The sequence below is a fragment of the Talpa occidentalis genome, unplaced genomic scaffold, assembly GCF_014898055.3.
Source record: "Talpa occidentalis isolate TD23 unplaced genomic scaffold, MPIMG_talOcc4v2.1 talOcc4.11, whole genome shotgun sequence".
NCBI lineage: Eukaryota > Metazoa > Chordata > Mammalia > Eulipotyphla > Talpidae > Talpa > Talpa occidentalis.
Genome location: NW_023601104.1, coordinates 92,317,128 through 92,334,908, shown reverse-complemented (window position 1 = coordinate 92,334,908; position 17,781 = coordinate 92,317,128). Strand labels below are relative to the sequence as shown.

Sequence of the window (17,781 nt, the reverse complement as noted above, 5' to 3'; positions counted from 1 at the left end):
AAAATTACCTAACAATACATTTCTCAGAATGTATCCCCATCTATATACATCTAATGGAATGTTCTGTAGTCTTAGAAGGAAATTCTGACATTTGCTACAACATGGATAAACCTTGAGGACATTATGCTTAAGTGAAATAAGCCAGCCACCAAAAGACAAATACTGTGATTCCACTTATGTGAGGTACCTAGAGTAGTCAAATTCATAGAGACAAAAATAGAAAAGTGGTTGTCAGTGGGTTGGTGGGAATAGACAATGGGAAATGTATAGGGTATAGAGTTTCGGTTTTGCAAGATAAAAAGCTGTGGAGATTTGTTGCACAACAGTGTGAATGCACTTATACTATGAAACTAGACAGCTAGAGTACATTGGGTCCTTAGGGCCATCTAGTTCCTGGTCTACATTCCAATCTGCAAAGCCTACATATGCCTCCCTTCTAGTAGTGCCCCGTTGGATTAAGTTTTATGGGACCCAACTGTGTGAGATACCTGTTTCCATATGTATACTTAAAATATATATCCATGTTTCAGCTAGGGTGTTTTCAGTGCAAGTAGGAAAAATCCTAACTCAGTCTACTAAACAATAAGGAAATGCAACTTGAATCAGGAATTTTAAAAGCAGTGCAGGTCAGTGCACGGTACAATGAGAACTGAAGCTCCACTTCCCTCAATTCTGACCCTTGCCCTCTGTTGATTTTATCATCAAAGCCCCCAGTGACTAAAGAGCAATTGGAGGAATACGCTCCTGGTTCATATCCACTGGAGAGAGAGGACCTCTTCCCAACCATATAATCAAAATCCTTTCCAGTATGATTATGTCAACTTTGGGCAGATGCAACTTTTGGATGGCCAAAGAAATGCCACATATTGGTTAGATTAAGCCAAAATCTGTGAATCAATAAATGGCAAGGTTGATAATACCTTGATTGACTTAAAGGTTGATAATACTGTGATTGACTTAAATTTGTTGGTTCCTAATCTTGGAGTTGGAGATGGTCAATTTATTCTGAGTGACATGGTATATGTATGGGAGATGTGAACATTTGAACACAATTTTAGGGTTTATTAAGAAGAAAGAAGGAAATGGATGTTTTTTAGGCAAACAATGGTATTTACTACACCTCATTCTCATACACTCAAACCTGAGTGTTTCAGATGGAATTACAAGTTGGAACCATGTCAGTATGTAGGAAAAATGTCTTAACAGTAGTTTTTCTATTTTTCCTCAATTCTCTTTATTTTTTTTATATATATTTTTTTAATTTTCTAGAGGCATGCCTTATTTATTTATTTATTATTTGTTTGTTTGTTTTGTTTTGGTTTATACATGCTCTGGGTACAGTCAGAAGCATGGGAGGGTGAGAGAATTCACCAGAGCCAGAGCGGGGAGCAGAGCAGGTAGAAGGACCGAAGTACACTGCTGAGGGGAGCAGCGGGTGGCAGGAGAGGTCTGCGCACCATGTGGGACCCTCCTCTGGTGGCCTGGGAGCAGCCAGGGATCAAACCGGCGCCGCAGAGGCTGCGGGCAGCTTCGCAACCCAGTGCTCAACCGCTGCGCCACCGGGGAGGCCCTCCTCAATTCTCTTTAATATTCCTCCATTCTCCTTTATTAATACTGCGTGCATTCAAAGGTACATATTTATTTTTTTTTCAAAGGTACATTTTTATATCACATGTTTAAACATACATTGTTAGGTCTAAGTGCATAACTGAGTTAGGAAATATTGTATAACATGGAAAATATAAAATATTTCATAGAATATTTTAATTTATAAACTTCTATAAAAATAAACACCCATAATCTGATTTAAGAAAAAGACTATTACTTATAACTGCGATGCTTTCTATGTAATCCTCCCTAGTTATATTCCCTTCCCTAGACGCCAGCCCATCTCTGAGATAATCACTTGTCCTGGATTTTGTGTTTTCATTATAATTTTACCCAGTACTTGTATACCTTAACAATATGTTTGCAATATGTATGTATGTGAGCTGCCCAGAAATGAAATCATGCTATATATAGTTTTTAAATTGTGATCAAATATTTGTTATATAAACTACTATTTTATCTGTTTTTTATGATTTATTTATTTATTTATGCATATAAGAACTGGGGTACAGGCCAGAGGTGTGGGGGATGAGAGGATTCACCAGAGACAGAGTGGGGAACAGAACAAGTGGATTGACTGAAACACACTGCTGAGGGGAGCAGCAGGTGAGATTGGAGAGGTCTGCTGCGCCATGTGCATAGCTCCCTGGCCGGGGATCAAACTTGTGCTGCGGACAGCTTCATAGGTTGCATCTTAACCTCTTGTGTCACCAGGGAGGCCCTATTTTATCTATTTTTGAGTGTAATTTAGTGGTATTAAGCATAGCACATTCACTATATTAAGGATACATTAATGTTGTATATTAATATACAATATATTAAGTATATTCACATTCAATTCCAAAACTTTATTTTCCCAAACAAAAATGAAATAACTCCAGATCCAAAAAACATTAAATAACTCCAGATCCCTCTCCCTCCAAATCCTGTCAGTCACCCTTCTATTTTTTTTGTCTCTGAATTTGACTACTCTACTTTTCCTAAAAGAAGTCATACCGTATTTGTCCTGTTGTAATTTACTTCATTTAGCATATTGTTCAAGACTCATGTTATAATGTGTCAGAATTTCCCTTCTTTTAAGGCTAAATAATATTCCACTCGTCTATCAGTGGACACTTGAGCTGTGCCACCTTTTGGCTATTGTGAATAATGTTGCTGTGAACATTGATGTACAAATATCAGTTCAAGTCACTGCTTTCAATTAATTCTGGTATATATACTGTCTACATAGATGTTCTTTGACGTGTAAGATTACATCCCTATAAAACCATCATTGGGGCCTCCCCTGGTGGCAAAGGCGGTTGAGCGCAGTGCTGTGAAGCTGGCCACAGCCTCTGCAGTGCCGGTTCGATCCCGGCCTGCTGCACCTCCCCCTGCAGTGACCTTTAGGGCTAACCGGCCCTAGGTCCGGCTGGGCAACCAGCGCGCAGGGGAAGAACAGCAAAACCCTACCTGCTGCACCTCCACCCCGCAGTGATCTTTAGGAATGGCTTTCGCCACGGTCCCTAGATCCCTAGATCCGGCTGGGCAACCAGCACGCGGGGGAGAACAGCCTGAAGCAGAGGAAGTTCAGCGGAAGTTCCCTGAAAAGGCAGAAGCTTATCAAAAGACAACGACCACCAAGAACCACTACAAGAATGCTAAAAATCTTATCCCGTCTTTCTAGAACTACAAACTTTAATCCCTTATTTGTCTTTCTAAACTTCCTTCTTTCTTCTATAATGGTCATTGCTTGTTATGTAGATCACCACCCTGTTGGTGATAGGCTGAGCCCATGAGCAAGCTGATTTCATTGATATTCATTCCTGTGCTTTTGGAAAACATATATATACTGGTCACAAACTCAAAGAAAATTACACTCAGATTTTCACTCTTGAAGTGTGTCTGTTTGTCATTTCTTTCACCGACGCCCTGACCATCCTGCACGCTTCTCTCAACCCTGAGGTGGCCTCATCGTCTACTGCTGTGCTGGTCCGCGGCACCGGCCAGCCGGCAAGGGTCCCACATGGCACAGCCGACCTCTCCTGTCACGCCCGCTGCTCCCCTCAGCAATGTATTTCTTCAGTCTTCCTGTTTTGTTCCCCGCTCTGTCTCTGGTGAATCCTCTCACCCTCCCACGCATCTGGCCTGTACCCCGGTTCTTGTATAAATAACTAAATAAATCTTTAAAGAAAAAACAAAACATCATTAAATGGAAAATACATTTAATACATCTAATCCTCCAAACACCATAGCTTAACCTAGTCTAGCTCAAAAGTGCTCAGAATATTTACACTAGCTTACTCTTTGGGCAAAATCATCTACTACAAAGACAATTTTATAATAAAGTATTGCATACCTCATGTAATTTACTGAAGACTGAAAATGGGAGAGCAGATGGTTGCTTGGGTCTCACCATTAATGTACCCAGTGGAAAACACACTGGAATTTATGGAAGACTGTTTAAAACATTGAATGTTATTAGACAATGGGGAAGCTACAGCAATAGGGTCATCAATTTCTCATAATGAGGTTTGAGGATAGTTGGTAGAAGACACTGTAGCCTATCAGTTGTTTGCACTTGTGATTGTGACTGACTGGGAGCTGCAGTTTTCTGCCATTGTCCAGCACCACGAGAGAGCATAGTCTATATATTACTAGCCTGGAGAAAAAAAATCACAGTTCAAAATTTATAGTACCATTCTGAATGCATATTGTTTTCACACTAACATAAAGACAAAAAAAAAAATCCTAAAAGTATAAGACTAACTATATTAAGTAGCTTCTGTAGTCTTCTGCAACTTTCTTTTTTGGCTGCGTTATGTTTGTAAGATTCATCCGAGTTAGTATGTATAACTAGCTCATTCACCTTAATTTCTGTATATTTCATTGTATGAATATTATACTCTTTATACATTCTCATATAAATGGTCAGTTAAGTTGTTTCCAATTTTGGCTCTTGCAAACAGGCCTACATTACTTTACACTCTTTGTATATAAATAGGAAAGTATCTCAAGCCTGAGATATATATTTAGAAGTGAAATTGTTGGATTATAAGGTATTGTGCATCTTCAGTATTATCAGATATTGTCAAGTTTCTCTTAAAATACACATTTGGGGCCTCCCCGGTGGCGCAGCGGTTGAGCGCTGGGTTGCGAAGCTGCCCGCGGCCTCTGCAGCGCCGGTTCGATCCCCGGCTGCTCCCCGGCCACCAGAGGAGGGTCCCACATGGCGCGCAGACCTCTCCTGCCGCCCGCTGCTCCCCTCAGCAGTGTACTTCAGTCCTTCTGCCTGCTCTGCTCCCCGCTCTGGCTCTGGTGAATTCTCTCACCCTCCCGCGCTTCTGACTGTACCCAGTGCATGTATAAACAAAACGAACAAACAAACCAGCAAACAAATAAATAAATCAAAAAAAAAAAAAAATACACATTTGTACTCCATCAACTGTATTTGAGAGTTTCTGTTGCTCCACAGTTTTAATAGAACTTGATATTGTCAGTGTAGCAGATGCTGCTGGTTGTCCCCAGTATCCATTCTGCCCTTTTTTCTTTAATGATAGATTTAATGAGTTTTATCTGGTTGTCTAGATAGAAACGTTATTTTCCAGCCTTTCTTGCACTAAGCATGGCCAACCAACTAAGTTATCACCAACAAGATGTAACTGAGTGTGATATATATTTCTTCCAGGTCATAACCTTAAAAGGCATGCTTCTTAAAAAGATGTGTTCCTCTAACCCATTCTACCTCCTCACTGGCTAAATACAGATTTGATTGGCAGGAGCTAGAACTGCTACCTTGAACCTAGAGATAGGAGCTTTATGTTTAAGATGACAACTTAGGACTGCTTATCTTTGGACAGGTCTGTGAATGAAAAAGTGTCATTTTGTTTAAGATCCTATAGTATCTCATTGTCATAGCTTATACTGTTTCCTAATTAATACATTAGTTCTTCAGTTTTAAAGTCATTCTCTATTTACCCTTGCTCAGAAAGTATGTGTTTGTTCTCAAGACCTTTTGGGGGATATTCTTTTTGCATTTGATCTTAAATAGATAAACTCTTTAAAGGCCCTCGTCTTTGAGAAATTTTTACCTGACAATGAAGGCATTCCCCATAGGAGTACATGTTTGTTTTTGCTTGCCCACACCCTTCACTTCTTCCTAACAGTACCCAGTCTCATTCTCTCTCTCTCTCTCTCTCTCTCTCTCTCTCTCTCTCTCTCTCTCTGATTATTGCGCCTACACCTCTTTTCTTGGAGTGTTACATTTCCTGACCCCCCTCCATTGTGTGCAGTTCTTATAGGATTTATATCAATGCCTAATCCTTTTACTAGACATTTAAGAAAGTACTGGAGGCTCCTTCTTCCAGATCCTTCCACCATTCCTTATATATCTGAGAAGACACTGGATGCTTGGAGAAATAGGAACAAAGTTGAACCTTGTTTCTTATAACACCCTAACAAGAGTTAAGTCTTATTGTCTGTTTTGTGTATCTTTCCAATACATTTCTTTTAAAGTTTCAGCTGTTGCAATGGATAATATGCAAAGAACTCTAATGGATACAACCACCCTCAAGTTCCAGGCTCTCCTAAACTGTGTAGCTTTATTGGAATGGTTAGAAGGACTGAATACTTAACAATTGAAGATTACTTAGGAACTTTAGGACAAAATGGGTACATGACTCCCTGGTGGTAAGAAGGGGGAGCAGCAGTCACATTGCAAAGATTATGACCAGGTTATTCCAAGTCTAGACACTATCCATGCAGAATCCTGGTGAAATGCCTGCCAATAACAGATGCTCTGCCTTGACACCCTGTTGTTTAGGATGGTACAAGCTGCAAGAGCTAGCAGGGATTTTTATTCCACAGAATAGCATGCAAGCCACTAACCAATCAGAATATGGCTTCAAACCATTAGCCAATCAAATGTCACCACTCCTCCTCCCAGCCCTCACCCAACTCTCCCTAGTAACATGAAGAATGAAACATAACAAGAGAAAATGCAGCTGGGTTATAAACCTGGTCCAGAGGAAACTCATGCTAGTTGACTTTAACAGCACTGACAATTATCAACTGACTTCTTTGGGGGTTCCCACACAAAACCTATGTGATTTGTGCTTTAATTAATCCTTTAGTTGATTATGAATAAGAACACTTTATGATTTTATTGTTCTTTACTTTTTTTAAAAAAAGATTTATTTATTTATTTATTTATTTATTTATTTATACAAGAACCGGGGTACAGGCCAGATGTGCAGGAGGGTGAGAGAATTCACCAGAGACAGAGCAGGGAACAGAACAGGCAGACTGATGAAATACATTGCTGAGGGGAGCAGCAGGCGAGACAGAAGTCTGCCATGCCATGTGGGAATCTCGCCGGCCGGCTGGGATCAAACCTGCGCTGCAGAGGCTGCAGGCAGCTTCACAGCGTGGCGCTCAACCGCCTGCGCCACCAGGGGAGGCTCTGTTCTTTACTTTTTAACATTAATAAATTGGTTAGTTAATTCTAAATTAGAAAATTGGTCTCTACAAATGGACCTTGGATTGGTCATATAATTAATGTAAAGTCAGTGCTACTGAAATGTCACGAGGAGAGTACTATACAAACAGTGAGGCTTCATTTAAAGAATTTTCTGGAGATGAGATCTGTATGATGAAGGTGACTAATTTTTGAAAATTGTGATGACTAGAACTATATTTGGGTTATTTTCTTTAGTTTTCTTAATTCCTTGAGAGTAAGAATCTATGGGGATAGGGGCCTCCCCGGTGGCGCAGCGGTTGAGCGCTGGGTTGCGAAGCTGCCCGCAGCCTCTGCGGCGCCGGTTCGATCCCCGGCTGCTCCCCGGCCACCAGAGGAGGGTCCCACATGGCGCGCAGACCTCTCCTGCCGCCCGCTGCTCCCCTCTGCAGTGTGCTTCGGTCCTTCTGCCTGTTCTGCTTCCCAATCTGGCTCTGGTGAATTCTCTCACCCTCCCGCGCTTCTGACTGTACCCAGTGCATGTATAAACAAAACAAACAAGCAAAAAAAGAAAGAAATAAAACATGCCTCTATTTAAAAAAAAAAAAAAAAAAAGAATCTATGGGGATAATTTTCACTGCAGCATGTACAATAATGCCCAAACTTCTCATGAAACAATGAGGGGAGTATGAAAATACCTGTTTAAACAGTGGTGCTGTCTCTTAAGTAGGTGCTGAAAGACCCACTGATATTGAGGGAGGTTTTTGGATAGAGGACCTGACAGGTAGTACCACCTGTGCCAGATGGGAAATGAAAAAGGCAAAGAGAAAGCTTTCCACCCTCTTCTCCCATCTCATCTTTTACTACCTTCATTTTTCGTCTCATTCCCATCTTTGTTGGTTTTTGATTTGTTTGGTTTTCTTTAAAAAAATTGTGAAGTACGGCACACAAACAGGAAAACACGAAAGATAAATGTAAAGCTCAATAATTATTAACAAAATACCTCCCTGGTGGCGCAAGGGGTTAAGTGTCAGCACTATGAAGCAATCTGCAGCTACTGCAGCACATGTTCGATTCCTGGCCAGGGAGGTGACCCACATGGCACAGCAGACCACTCCTATCTCACTCGCTGCTCCCCTCGGTAGTGTATTTCAGTCAATCTGCCTGTTCTGTTCCCCACTCTGTCTCTGGTGAATTCTCTCACCCCTCTACACCTCTGGCCTGTACCCCAGTTCTTGTATGCATACATAAATAAATCTTGAAAAAAATTATGCATTTGTGTAATTACCAATGTTACCACCTCAGAAAACATACTCATGCCCCCTCCTAGTCACTATCCTTTTCCTTCTCTAAAAAGGCAAACACTACCCTCACTCTTAATATTGTAATTTCATTTTACCTATTTTTTTTAAAGATTTATTTATACAGGGACCAGGGTGCAGGCCAGATGTGTGGGAGGGTGAGAGGATTCACCAGAGACAAAGCAGGGAACAGAACAGGCAGACTGACTGAAATACACTGCTGAGGGGAGCAGCGGGCAAGACAGGAGAGGCCTGCCGCGCCGTGTGGGTATCCCCCTGGCTGGTCAGGATCCAACCCATGCTGCAGAGGCTGCGGACAGCTTCACAGTACTGCACTCAACTGCCTGCACCACCAGGGAGGCCCTCATTTTACCTATTTTTCAGTTACATTCAGAGTCAATTACATAGCATTCTTTTGAACTATTATCTTTCAAATTTTTCTTGGAAGTGCATTTATTGAATTATACAAACACAAAAGTATAGAAATCATAACTTTCCACAAACTGAACATATCTATATAACAAGCACCCAGTTCATGATCCTTAGGTGCCTCCTTTAAGTCAATACCTCCCCAGGGTAACTACCGTCCTGAATGCAAACACTATATGTCACTTTTGTCTGTTTTTGAACTTACATATTTGAAGACATACAGTATATATTCTTTTCTAACTTCTTTTAACATTGTTTATGAGATTCATTGGAATTATTGCATGTATTTCATTTATTCTCATTGCTATTTTGTATTCTATTGTGTAAACATACCATAATTTGATTACCTATTCTAGTGTAGGTAGACATTTGGTTGTTTTCCAGCTTTCAGCCATACAAATACTGCTGCTGTGAACATTCTTGTATATATCTCTGGTTAACATTTGCATGCATTTCTGTTAAGTTATATACATAGGTTTTCCTGGTTCATAAGCAATAGGGCTGTTCAGCTTTAGTAGATACTGCCTGTATTTCAGAGTAGTTGCTCCAACTTACACTCCCACCAGTAGTGTATGATAATCCCATTTGTACCATCCCTTGGTTTGCAGCTGCATAGCTCCACTATCTGCCTTTGCCATCACATGGCATTCTCTGTGTGCGCCTACGGCTTTACATAGCCATCTTTTCATAAAAACATCAGTCAAATTGGGTTGACGTCCACTCTACTCCAGTATGACATCATCTTAACTAATGACATCTGTAACAACCCTATTTCCAAATAGGGAGCATTCTGAAGTAGTAGAGTATAATATTTTTTTGGGAAAAACAATTCAACCCATAACAAATGTGATGGTAATAGACATCTCTTCTTGATCTTAGTGGGAAGACTTTCAAGTTTTTATCCTTAAATGTGATATTTTGCTGTAATGTTTTTTAGTAGATACTCTTTACAAGATTAAGGAAGTTTCTTTTTACATCTGATTTGCTAAATTTTTTTAAAAAAATCAAATGGAAGTTAAAATCATCTTTTTGGCCGGGCCCGCGACGCCGACGGCGCCGCGGCAGCTCCCGGGCCGGGGCGGCTCGGCGCGGCGCGGGCGGGCGGGCCGGCGCGGACCTGGGGGCTGGCGACCCGGCAGGGCCGGCTGCCGCGCCCGGACCCGGTAACTTACGAGATTACAGTAAATTTGGTTGATGATGGTCCTGAGCAAATTCAGCTTTAATTTGAGAAATGTGTATCCTGAGACTGAATTCTCTAAAGGGCCTGTACAACGTAATAGATGTTGGTGGAAGCATTTACACCCAGTCAGCTTGAAGAGTCTCAAATGGACCCTACCACTGAGAAATCAAGATGGCAGTCCACTTGAGGAAAATGGATTAATACACGAATGCTGTGATATATGCAACCGAGACAGGGTTCTTTTAACATGGATTTCATGAAATGAAGATATAGGTTTCTTACCTATAGTCCCGACACAATGGACAGTGGATTTGACTTTCTAAAGACTTTTTGTATCGTTAAATCAAGTATATTTTTGACATTTGGAGAAGATGGTATATTAACACAGATGATAGTTTGTATGCCTGGAATTTTCAATAGTTTTGTATGACCTTGTGGAATGTTACCTTTAATAAAATTTCTAACACTTTAAAAAAAAAATCTTCTTTTTGCATCTAACAAGATGATCATCTGATTTGTTTTCAAAAGAGAATGTCAATGGAGAATATTAAAAATATAAGGAAATGGAATTTGTGAGTTGGGTCATGTTCTGTTTTTTTTAATCTGGGTGTTATTTATACAGTGATCAGTTTGTGAAAATTCACTAAGTTGTATACTTATGGTGTGTAATTTCATGTGTATATGTTAAATGAAAAGTTAAACACTAAATTCCTTTGTGAGAATGAGCTCTTTCTTCTGAAGAATACTTAGATGTCCTACTTTCCATCCACCTTCTAAAGATCTACATTGCGAAGATGGAAGCAAAGTCAAGTTTTTAAGTGGTATACAACTGACATTAAATATTCTGAGTTTAGGTGGAGGTTTTTTGTTTGTTTTTGTTGCTGTGTTTGGTTTTGTTTGTTCGTTTCAGAATTTCAGCCTCCAGTGTATATTAGCTTTTTATTGTGATTCCTTCAAACCAAAGGAGCTCATGTCTAGTATTACTCCGTGATTGGATTATTTTCCAGGTCGTCCTCTTGTATCTGGTTTTTGCTAACTTTACGTTGGCTAACATTCTTCCATATTAATTTTTATGTGTTCAGTTATTTTAAAGAATTCCTCTCCTCCCCCTTTACAATACCTGAATGTATCACCTTTTCCGATGTAGTCTTATATTCTGTCTTCAAAATCAGTTCTATTCTTCACAGGTTTGTTCCCAGTTGTATTTTTTTGTTAGAATTGAATTAAGCCTATTCATTTAACCTGAGAAGAACTGATACCTTTACAATTTTTCCTCTTTTTTTTTTTTTTTTTTTCATTCACTACCTTGGTAAGTCAATTGTTCTCTGGCTAATTTTATCCCACTTGGATGTGACTCTATACGGTTCCATAGTTTTCTTCACATAAATGCGACACGTTTCTCACTAGAGTTATTCTTACTTGTATGAAGGCTTTTTCTGTTGTTGTTGCGATTGTTGCTATTGTGAATGGAACCTTTTTTTTTTTTTCCATTCAAAAATGAACCCGGGGAGTGACAGGATCTCTACCACCCATTTCGACGGTGAGACTCTATGGTTCCGCGGTTCTATGAGAACATTCTACTCTCCCCGACATTACCCGAACCCGAGGGAAGATGGCAACCGAGAGTCGCCCAGCAGAGGGCCGCTCTAGCTTGCCTTTGTTCTCCTCTCGGTGGCTACTGCGCAGGCGTAGTCGCCCCAGTCCCGTCCCCGCCTTCCCGGTCGCGGGCCCAGCTCGGTAACGCAGGCGCACTGGCGCGCTCCGTTTACACGCTCCGGGGCCTGTAGGCGCCGCGAGTTCCGGCTGTCGCCGTAGCCGCCGCGGCTCCTGGAGGTCGGTTGCGACGAGTAACGGCGCCGGGACGAGCCTTGCGCCTTCTTCTCCGACATGTACCCGAATTGGGGCCGGTATGGCGGGAGCAGCCACTATCCGCCGCCGCCGGTCCCGCCGCCGCCACCGGTGGCGCTTCCTGAGGCCTCGCCGGGGCCCGGGTACTCGAGCTCGACGACGCCGGCGGCCCCTTCCTCCTCTGGCTTCATGAGCTTCCGCGAGCAGCACCTGGCGCAGCTCCAGCAGCTGCAGCAGATGCACCAGAAGCAAATGCAGTGCGTGCTTCAGCCCCATCACCTTCCTCCGCCCCCCCTGCCACCCCCGCCGGTGATGCCAGGGGGCGGCTACGGGGACTGGCAGCCACCGCCGCCACCGATGCCCCCGCCACCCGGTCCGGCCCTCAGCTATCAGAAGCAGCAGCAGTACAAGCACCAGATGCTCCACCACCAGCGGGACGGGCCTCCTGGTTTGGTTCCTATGGAGCTGGATTCTCCCCCTGAATCTCCCCCTGTACCTCCGGGGTCCTATATGCCCCCGTCTCAATCTTACATGCCCCCACCTCAGCCGCCACCCTCATACTACCCCCCGGCCTCGTCTCAGCCCTACCTGCCTCCCGCCCAGCCCTCCCCTTCGCAGTCCCCACCTTCCCAATCCTACCTGGCGCCCACCCCGTCTTACTCTTCTTCCTCTTCCTCCTCGCAATCCTATTTGAGCCATTCCCAGTCCTACTTGCCCCCTTCTCAGGCTTCTCCTTCCCGCCCCTCCCAGGGCCATTCTAAATCCCAACTCCATCCACCACCACTGTCCACCCCTTCTGGGAATAAGACAGCTGTCCAGCAAGAGCCTGTGGAGGGTGGGGCCAAGACCAAGAGTGCTGAACCGCAGCAAGCGGCCCCTGAACCAGATCCCTCTACGATGACTCCACAGGTAAGAACGCATCTTCCTCAGCCACATCTTTCACTTAGAGGGCCCTAAGTGAGCAGGCCTTGGGCCAATGTTTAGCCCAATGCCAACACACAATGACTAATTTACACTCCAAAGGATTCCTTAAGAATCAGCGGTCTGACTTCCCAGCTTTTTAATTAGCCTAATGTGGATTGTTCAGAAAACAGTGTTTGATGTTTCTAGACACCACAGAGTAGTGGCTTCTGAACCATAGGTGGTTCAGGACTTATTTCTTAGATATATTCCTTGATTTCCTTTGACCAACTGCCTAGATTTGCTGCTGTTACGGAGAGGGTCTGGTTTTGAAATTGTATTTCAAACTAAAATGTCTATTTGAGAGACACCATTAAAAAAGAAGAGTCTTAAAGGACTGGTACCTGAAATGTATAGAAACCTTATGACCAGTTAGCTTCTTTTAAAAAATTAATTAGGGGCCACTATTAATTCTCAGCTTCCAGAGCTGAGAGGTCTCAGTAAATGACGGATGCAAATCTTACCAAGAGCACCCTAAATATGCTTAAGAGATATATCTGCAATACATAGGTGAGCATTTATTTACACTTTTGACTCTTTGGGAAATCTTGCTCATTTAATCTTGCTCCTTTTCTCACATCACGTCAAGATAGTGTTAGGACACAGCTAGTCTGCTGCTTAGCATGGTTACCTTTTACTCTATAGAGTAACAACCTTGGACCTTGGCCAAGGTAAGGAAAAAAAAGTTCATGTTATCTCTTCATTCATGCGAAAGCCATTCCTCTAAACTTCTGTTGAAGTGATGCTTCCCTCAGAAATGTCAAAGATTGATAGAATAGCAGTAATAATATATGAATTCCTCTTCTAAGAAAGAAGATAGAACTAAAGTGGAATAAACCATTTGTGATTTCTTTTTAAAATAGACACTTTTTGTAATTACCAATTTTAATCTTAGATTCCCTAAGGAAAAAGAGAGTTCAGATTTACATGTAAACAATTTCCAAAAGATAGAGATGCCGTATTCTAATTTTAACGTGGTTTGGCCTTAAACATTAAAAACAGAAGCATGATGTTATCTTTTGCACCGTAGAAAATACTTGATGCTGATAAAACAGTACAACAAATTAGTACCATACAATTAGGTAATTTCTTCTAGTATTCTCTATTATAGAGATAGGCTTTCTGTCCCCTCTCCCACCCCATGTGAAATTTCCAAGTGTTTCTGTTGTCAAACACTCTCAGAGTTAATCCAAGACAGAATTTAACGTTTATAGTCTCATCTCTACTAGGTTATTTTTCTGGCATTTTAGAGAGACAATTGAGTTGTAATTTTCACATTTTTTGGAGGCGAGGGGGGGAAATCAGACCAATACTTAATATAAATACCATGAATATGACTTTCTCTTTCCTGCCTTCTTACCCTTGTCTATAGTAAACTGCTTTTTTTGTACTTTAATTACTCAGTGGCTCCAATTCTTTGGTGAGAGCCAGAAAGAAAGTGATGGACAATGAGGCTTGAGTGGTGTGAATGGACCAGATCAAGAAGGGTCTTAGAAGCCTGGTTAGACCTTCTCACCTGTCTAGAACTCATCCCAGCTTCCTCAGTCCTCTCTCCCCCTGGTAGTGTTATCACTTTTAAGGTACATCTCAAATATGAAGGTTTCTGTGAAGCCATACCTGAAATCACCCATTTGGTTTAGTTCTGTTTTTCAGATTGTAAGTCCCTTGCAGACAGAAACTATCTTGCTCATCTTTTTATCCTCATAGCACTGAGGGCAGTGTCTCGCAAACTGTTGGCACTCCATAAAGAATTGTACAAGATATGAAAGTAATTATGTTCTTTTAGACTTAGGATACTTTGGTTTATTAGATTATAACCATTTTCTTCATTCTAGTACCAATGTGACAATAATTATTTCTTCTGCCTATTATTCTTGGATTCATATTTTATTTTTTGGAATATGACATTAATATTTTTTATGGTGAAAGATTTTTTTTTTTAAGATTTATTTATTTATGCATACAAGAACTGGGGTACAGGCCAGAGGTGTTGGCGGGGGGGGTGAGAGGATTCACCAGAGACGGATTGGGGAGCAGAATGGGCAGACTGACTGAAATACACTGCCGAGGGGAGCAGTGGGAGAGTCAGGAGAGGTCTGCTGCGCCATGTGGGCAGCTCCCTGGCTGGGAATTGAACTCGTGCTGCAGTGGCTGTGGCTAGCTTCATAGGCTGCATCTTAACCTCTTGCGCCACCAGGGAGGCCCCTGGTGAAAGATTTTAAACACAGAAGTAGAAAAATGGTATTCTTCCTACATAGCCACCACTCAGATTCAACAATCATCAAAATTTTGCTGTGTTTACTTCACCTAGGCCTTTTATATTGTTGTTGTTGAAATATTTTAAAGTGAATCTTAGATTTCATGTCATGTCATCTTTATATTCTTAATTAGATATCTTTTTCAAAAGGATCTTTTGTTAGGTAAACACAATATAACACTTAAAATTAAGAAGTTTCTTTGTATCATCTAATAACTCATCCCTTCAGATTTCCTCCATTGTGTCAACATACTAATGGAATTAAAAATGATTCCTTGAGGGCCTCCCCGGTGGCGCAGTTGGTTGAGCACAGAGCTGTGAAGCTATCAGCAGCCTCTGCAGCGCAGGTTCGATCCTGGCCTGCCAGGGAGATACCCACATGGTGTGGCAGACCTCTCCTGTCTCGCCCGCTGCTCCCCTCAACAGTGCAATTCAGTCTGCCTTTTCTGTTCCCTGCTCTGTCTCTGGTGAATCCTCTCACCTCTTGTACATCTGACCTGCACCAGGATTCCTGTACACATGAATAAATAAATCTTTAAAAAAAAAAATTCCTTGATATCATCCATTAAAATTCCCATTGGATGCAGTAATGTTTTGTTGGCTTTCGAATCAGGATCCAGTTAGACATTATTAGACAGAATAATCTCTGTTGTGGGGGCTGCCCTTTAGGATGTTTAGCAGCATCTCTGGCCTCTACCTACTAGAAGCCAGTAGCAGTCTCCATTTGCAATTTAGTTCTGTTTCTCCTATTCTCTTTTTCTACCCCATGCCATTGAACTTGAATAATCTGTGTCAGTTGTCCTGTAGAATTCTGAATTTATCTGCAGTCTCGTGGAGTCATTTGACTTATTCTTCTTTCTCCCATGCTTTGAAAACTAAAAGTTAACTCTAAATCTTCTTAAGTTGGAGTTCACCTTTGTTAAAGAAAGCGCACTTCATAATGTAGGTGATGGTATGTTCTTTATTTGCATCCTTTTAGGAATCACACAATGCCTAGTTGTCCCTTTGTTAATAGAGCCAAGGTTGATAAGATGGGAACAGTCTGGTCGTACCACTGTAAAGTTTCCGTCAATCTTGCATATAGTGTTTCATCTACTGGTTCATCCATTGAGTAAATTATTTCATTAAAAGTTGTGACATGGTGATTTTTTTTTTTCCTCTGCCGTTTCTGATACATTTACTATGTGGAGTTCTGTGAGGAAAAAAACTTTCACTCATGAACTAGGGTTTTGATTGGAAATACAGTTAGTTTAGGGAAGACAGACTAAATGCTTGGTATTCTATTTAATTTCTAGTTTTCAGTATAAAGTGATATAAGTGAAACCTGAGGAAAGGGTGGGAATTAACCAAAAGAGTTAAAAGAACTTCAGCAAGGCGTACGTGATAGTTCAGGGTGAGAATGACAGACATAAGCCAGATCAGGGAGGTATATGGGGACTTTATCCTAAGGACAGTAGGAAACCATTGAGGGGTTTATATATGGGACTAGGTGACTGTGAAAGAGTGGCATTTTTGAAAGCTCACTGTCGTGTGGAGAGGGGAATCAAAAGGAGCACGAGTGATTGAGAGAGAATAATTAATAGACTAATCCAGGCAAGAGATAATAGTGGCTTGGACTTGGGTAGTGATAGTGGAGATGGAGAGAAATGGAAAGACTGGAGAAAAAAAAAATTTTTTAGTTATGTCCAAAAGGGCAGGTTTATTATGAAAAGGGGAAGAAGAACAAAGGACACTTGCACAGACACACGCGGACAGAGCTGCCCCTGAAAGGGATGGGTTTGTCAAAGGGGAGGTCTGCGTAGTCCCAGGCGGGCAGCTTTGTGGGGGATGAGGGGAGAGCTGCCTCTGCTGTTTTGCAAAGGGAGGTCAGTGGGGAGAATCGCCCACATAGTCACAGGCCGGCAGGAGGGCTGCTGCCAAGACTGGAGAAATTTTAGTGCTAGAATCCAATTGGAAATTGGGTAGTAGTTGAGAGCGAGCTGGTAAGGATGACTTCTGAGCTTCTGGGCTAGGCCACTGACTGGAGAGCCTAGAGGAGGAGCAGCAGGCCTGAGGGTGAAATGATGAGTTAGATTTTAGACATACTGAGTTTGAGGTCCTGATTCAGACAAAGTTTCCAGCTGATGTTCAGGTGAAAGTTAGATCTAGGTTTGGAAGTTAGACCCAAATCTAGAAGTGAGATCTGGGAGACATGATAGATTTGTGACTCGTCAGCGTAAAAATAGTGTTTGAAGATACAGAAATAGATGAGGATTCCTGAGGAGTGGTTGTAGAGTAAGAATAAAGGTGAAAGGACACGTGTCTGCCCCCTGCAGAATTGTATTATCTAAGGAACCAGTGGAAGAAAAGTCAACAGGTAGATGGAAAATTGGGCCTGGTATAGTGCCAGAGTGAAGGGAAGACTGGTTTTTTTGGTTTTTTGTTTTTGTCTTTTTTAGGCAGGAATGGCCAGCTGTGTTAAGTGCTACTGAGAGGTCAAGCAAGATAAAGACTGTGAGTTACTTTTTGCATTTACTGACATGTAGATTATTGTTGACCTTGGCAGGAGCAGTTTCATAGTGACTGAAGCCATATTGCATTGATTTGAGAAGTGATGGAAGGTGAGGAAATGGGGCTGGTGAGTATAGACAACTCTTTCAAGAAGTTTGACTGGAGGGAAGAGAGAGAATGAGGGCAGGAGCTGGAGGAAGAGATAAGGTGGTTTTTTTTTTTTTTTTGTTTTGCTTTGCTTTTTCACTGATGGGACTAGGATTATCTGATGACT

At 41.8% G+C, this 17,781-nt stretch overlaps 1 protein-coding gene across 1 annotated transcript in view; it reads left to right on the top strand.

Moving 5' to 3' along the window:
* The first annotated feature begins 11,716 nt into the window (after positions 1-11,716).
* YLPM1 (YLP motif containing 1) overlaps positions 11,717-17,781 on the top strand; it is a 63,913-nt gene continuing 57,848 nt past the window's right edge. Inside the window, 1 exon segment of the mRNA XM_037503853.2 lies at positions 11,717-12,709. Coding sequence (XP_037359750.1) covers positions 11,840-12,709 — 870 coding nt within the window. The 5' untranslated portion in view covers positions 11,717-11,839.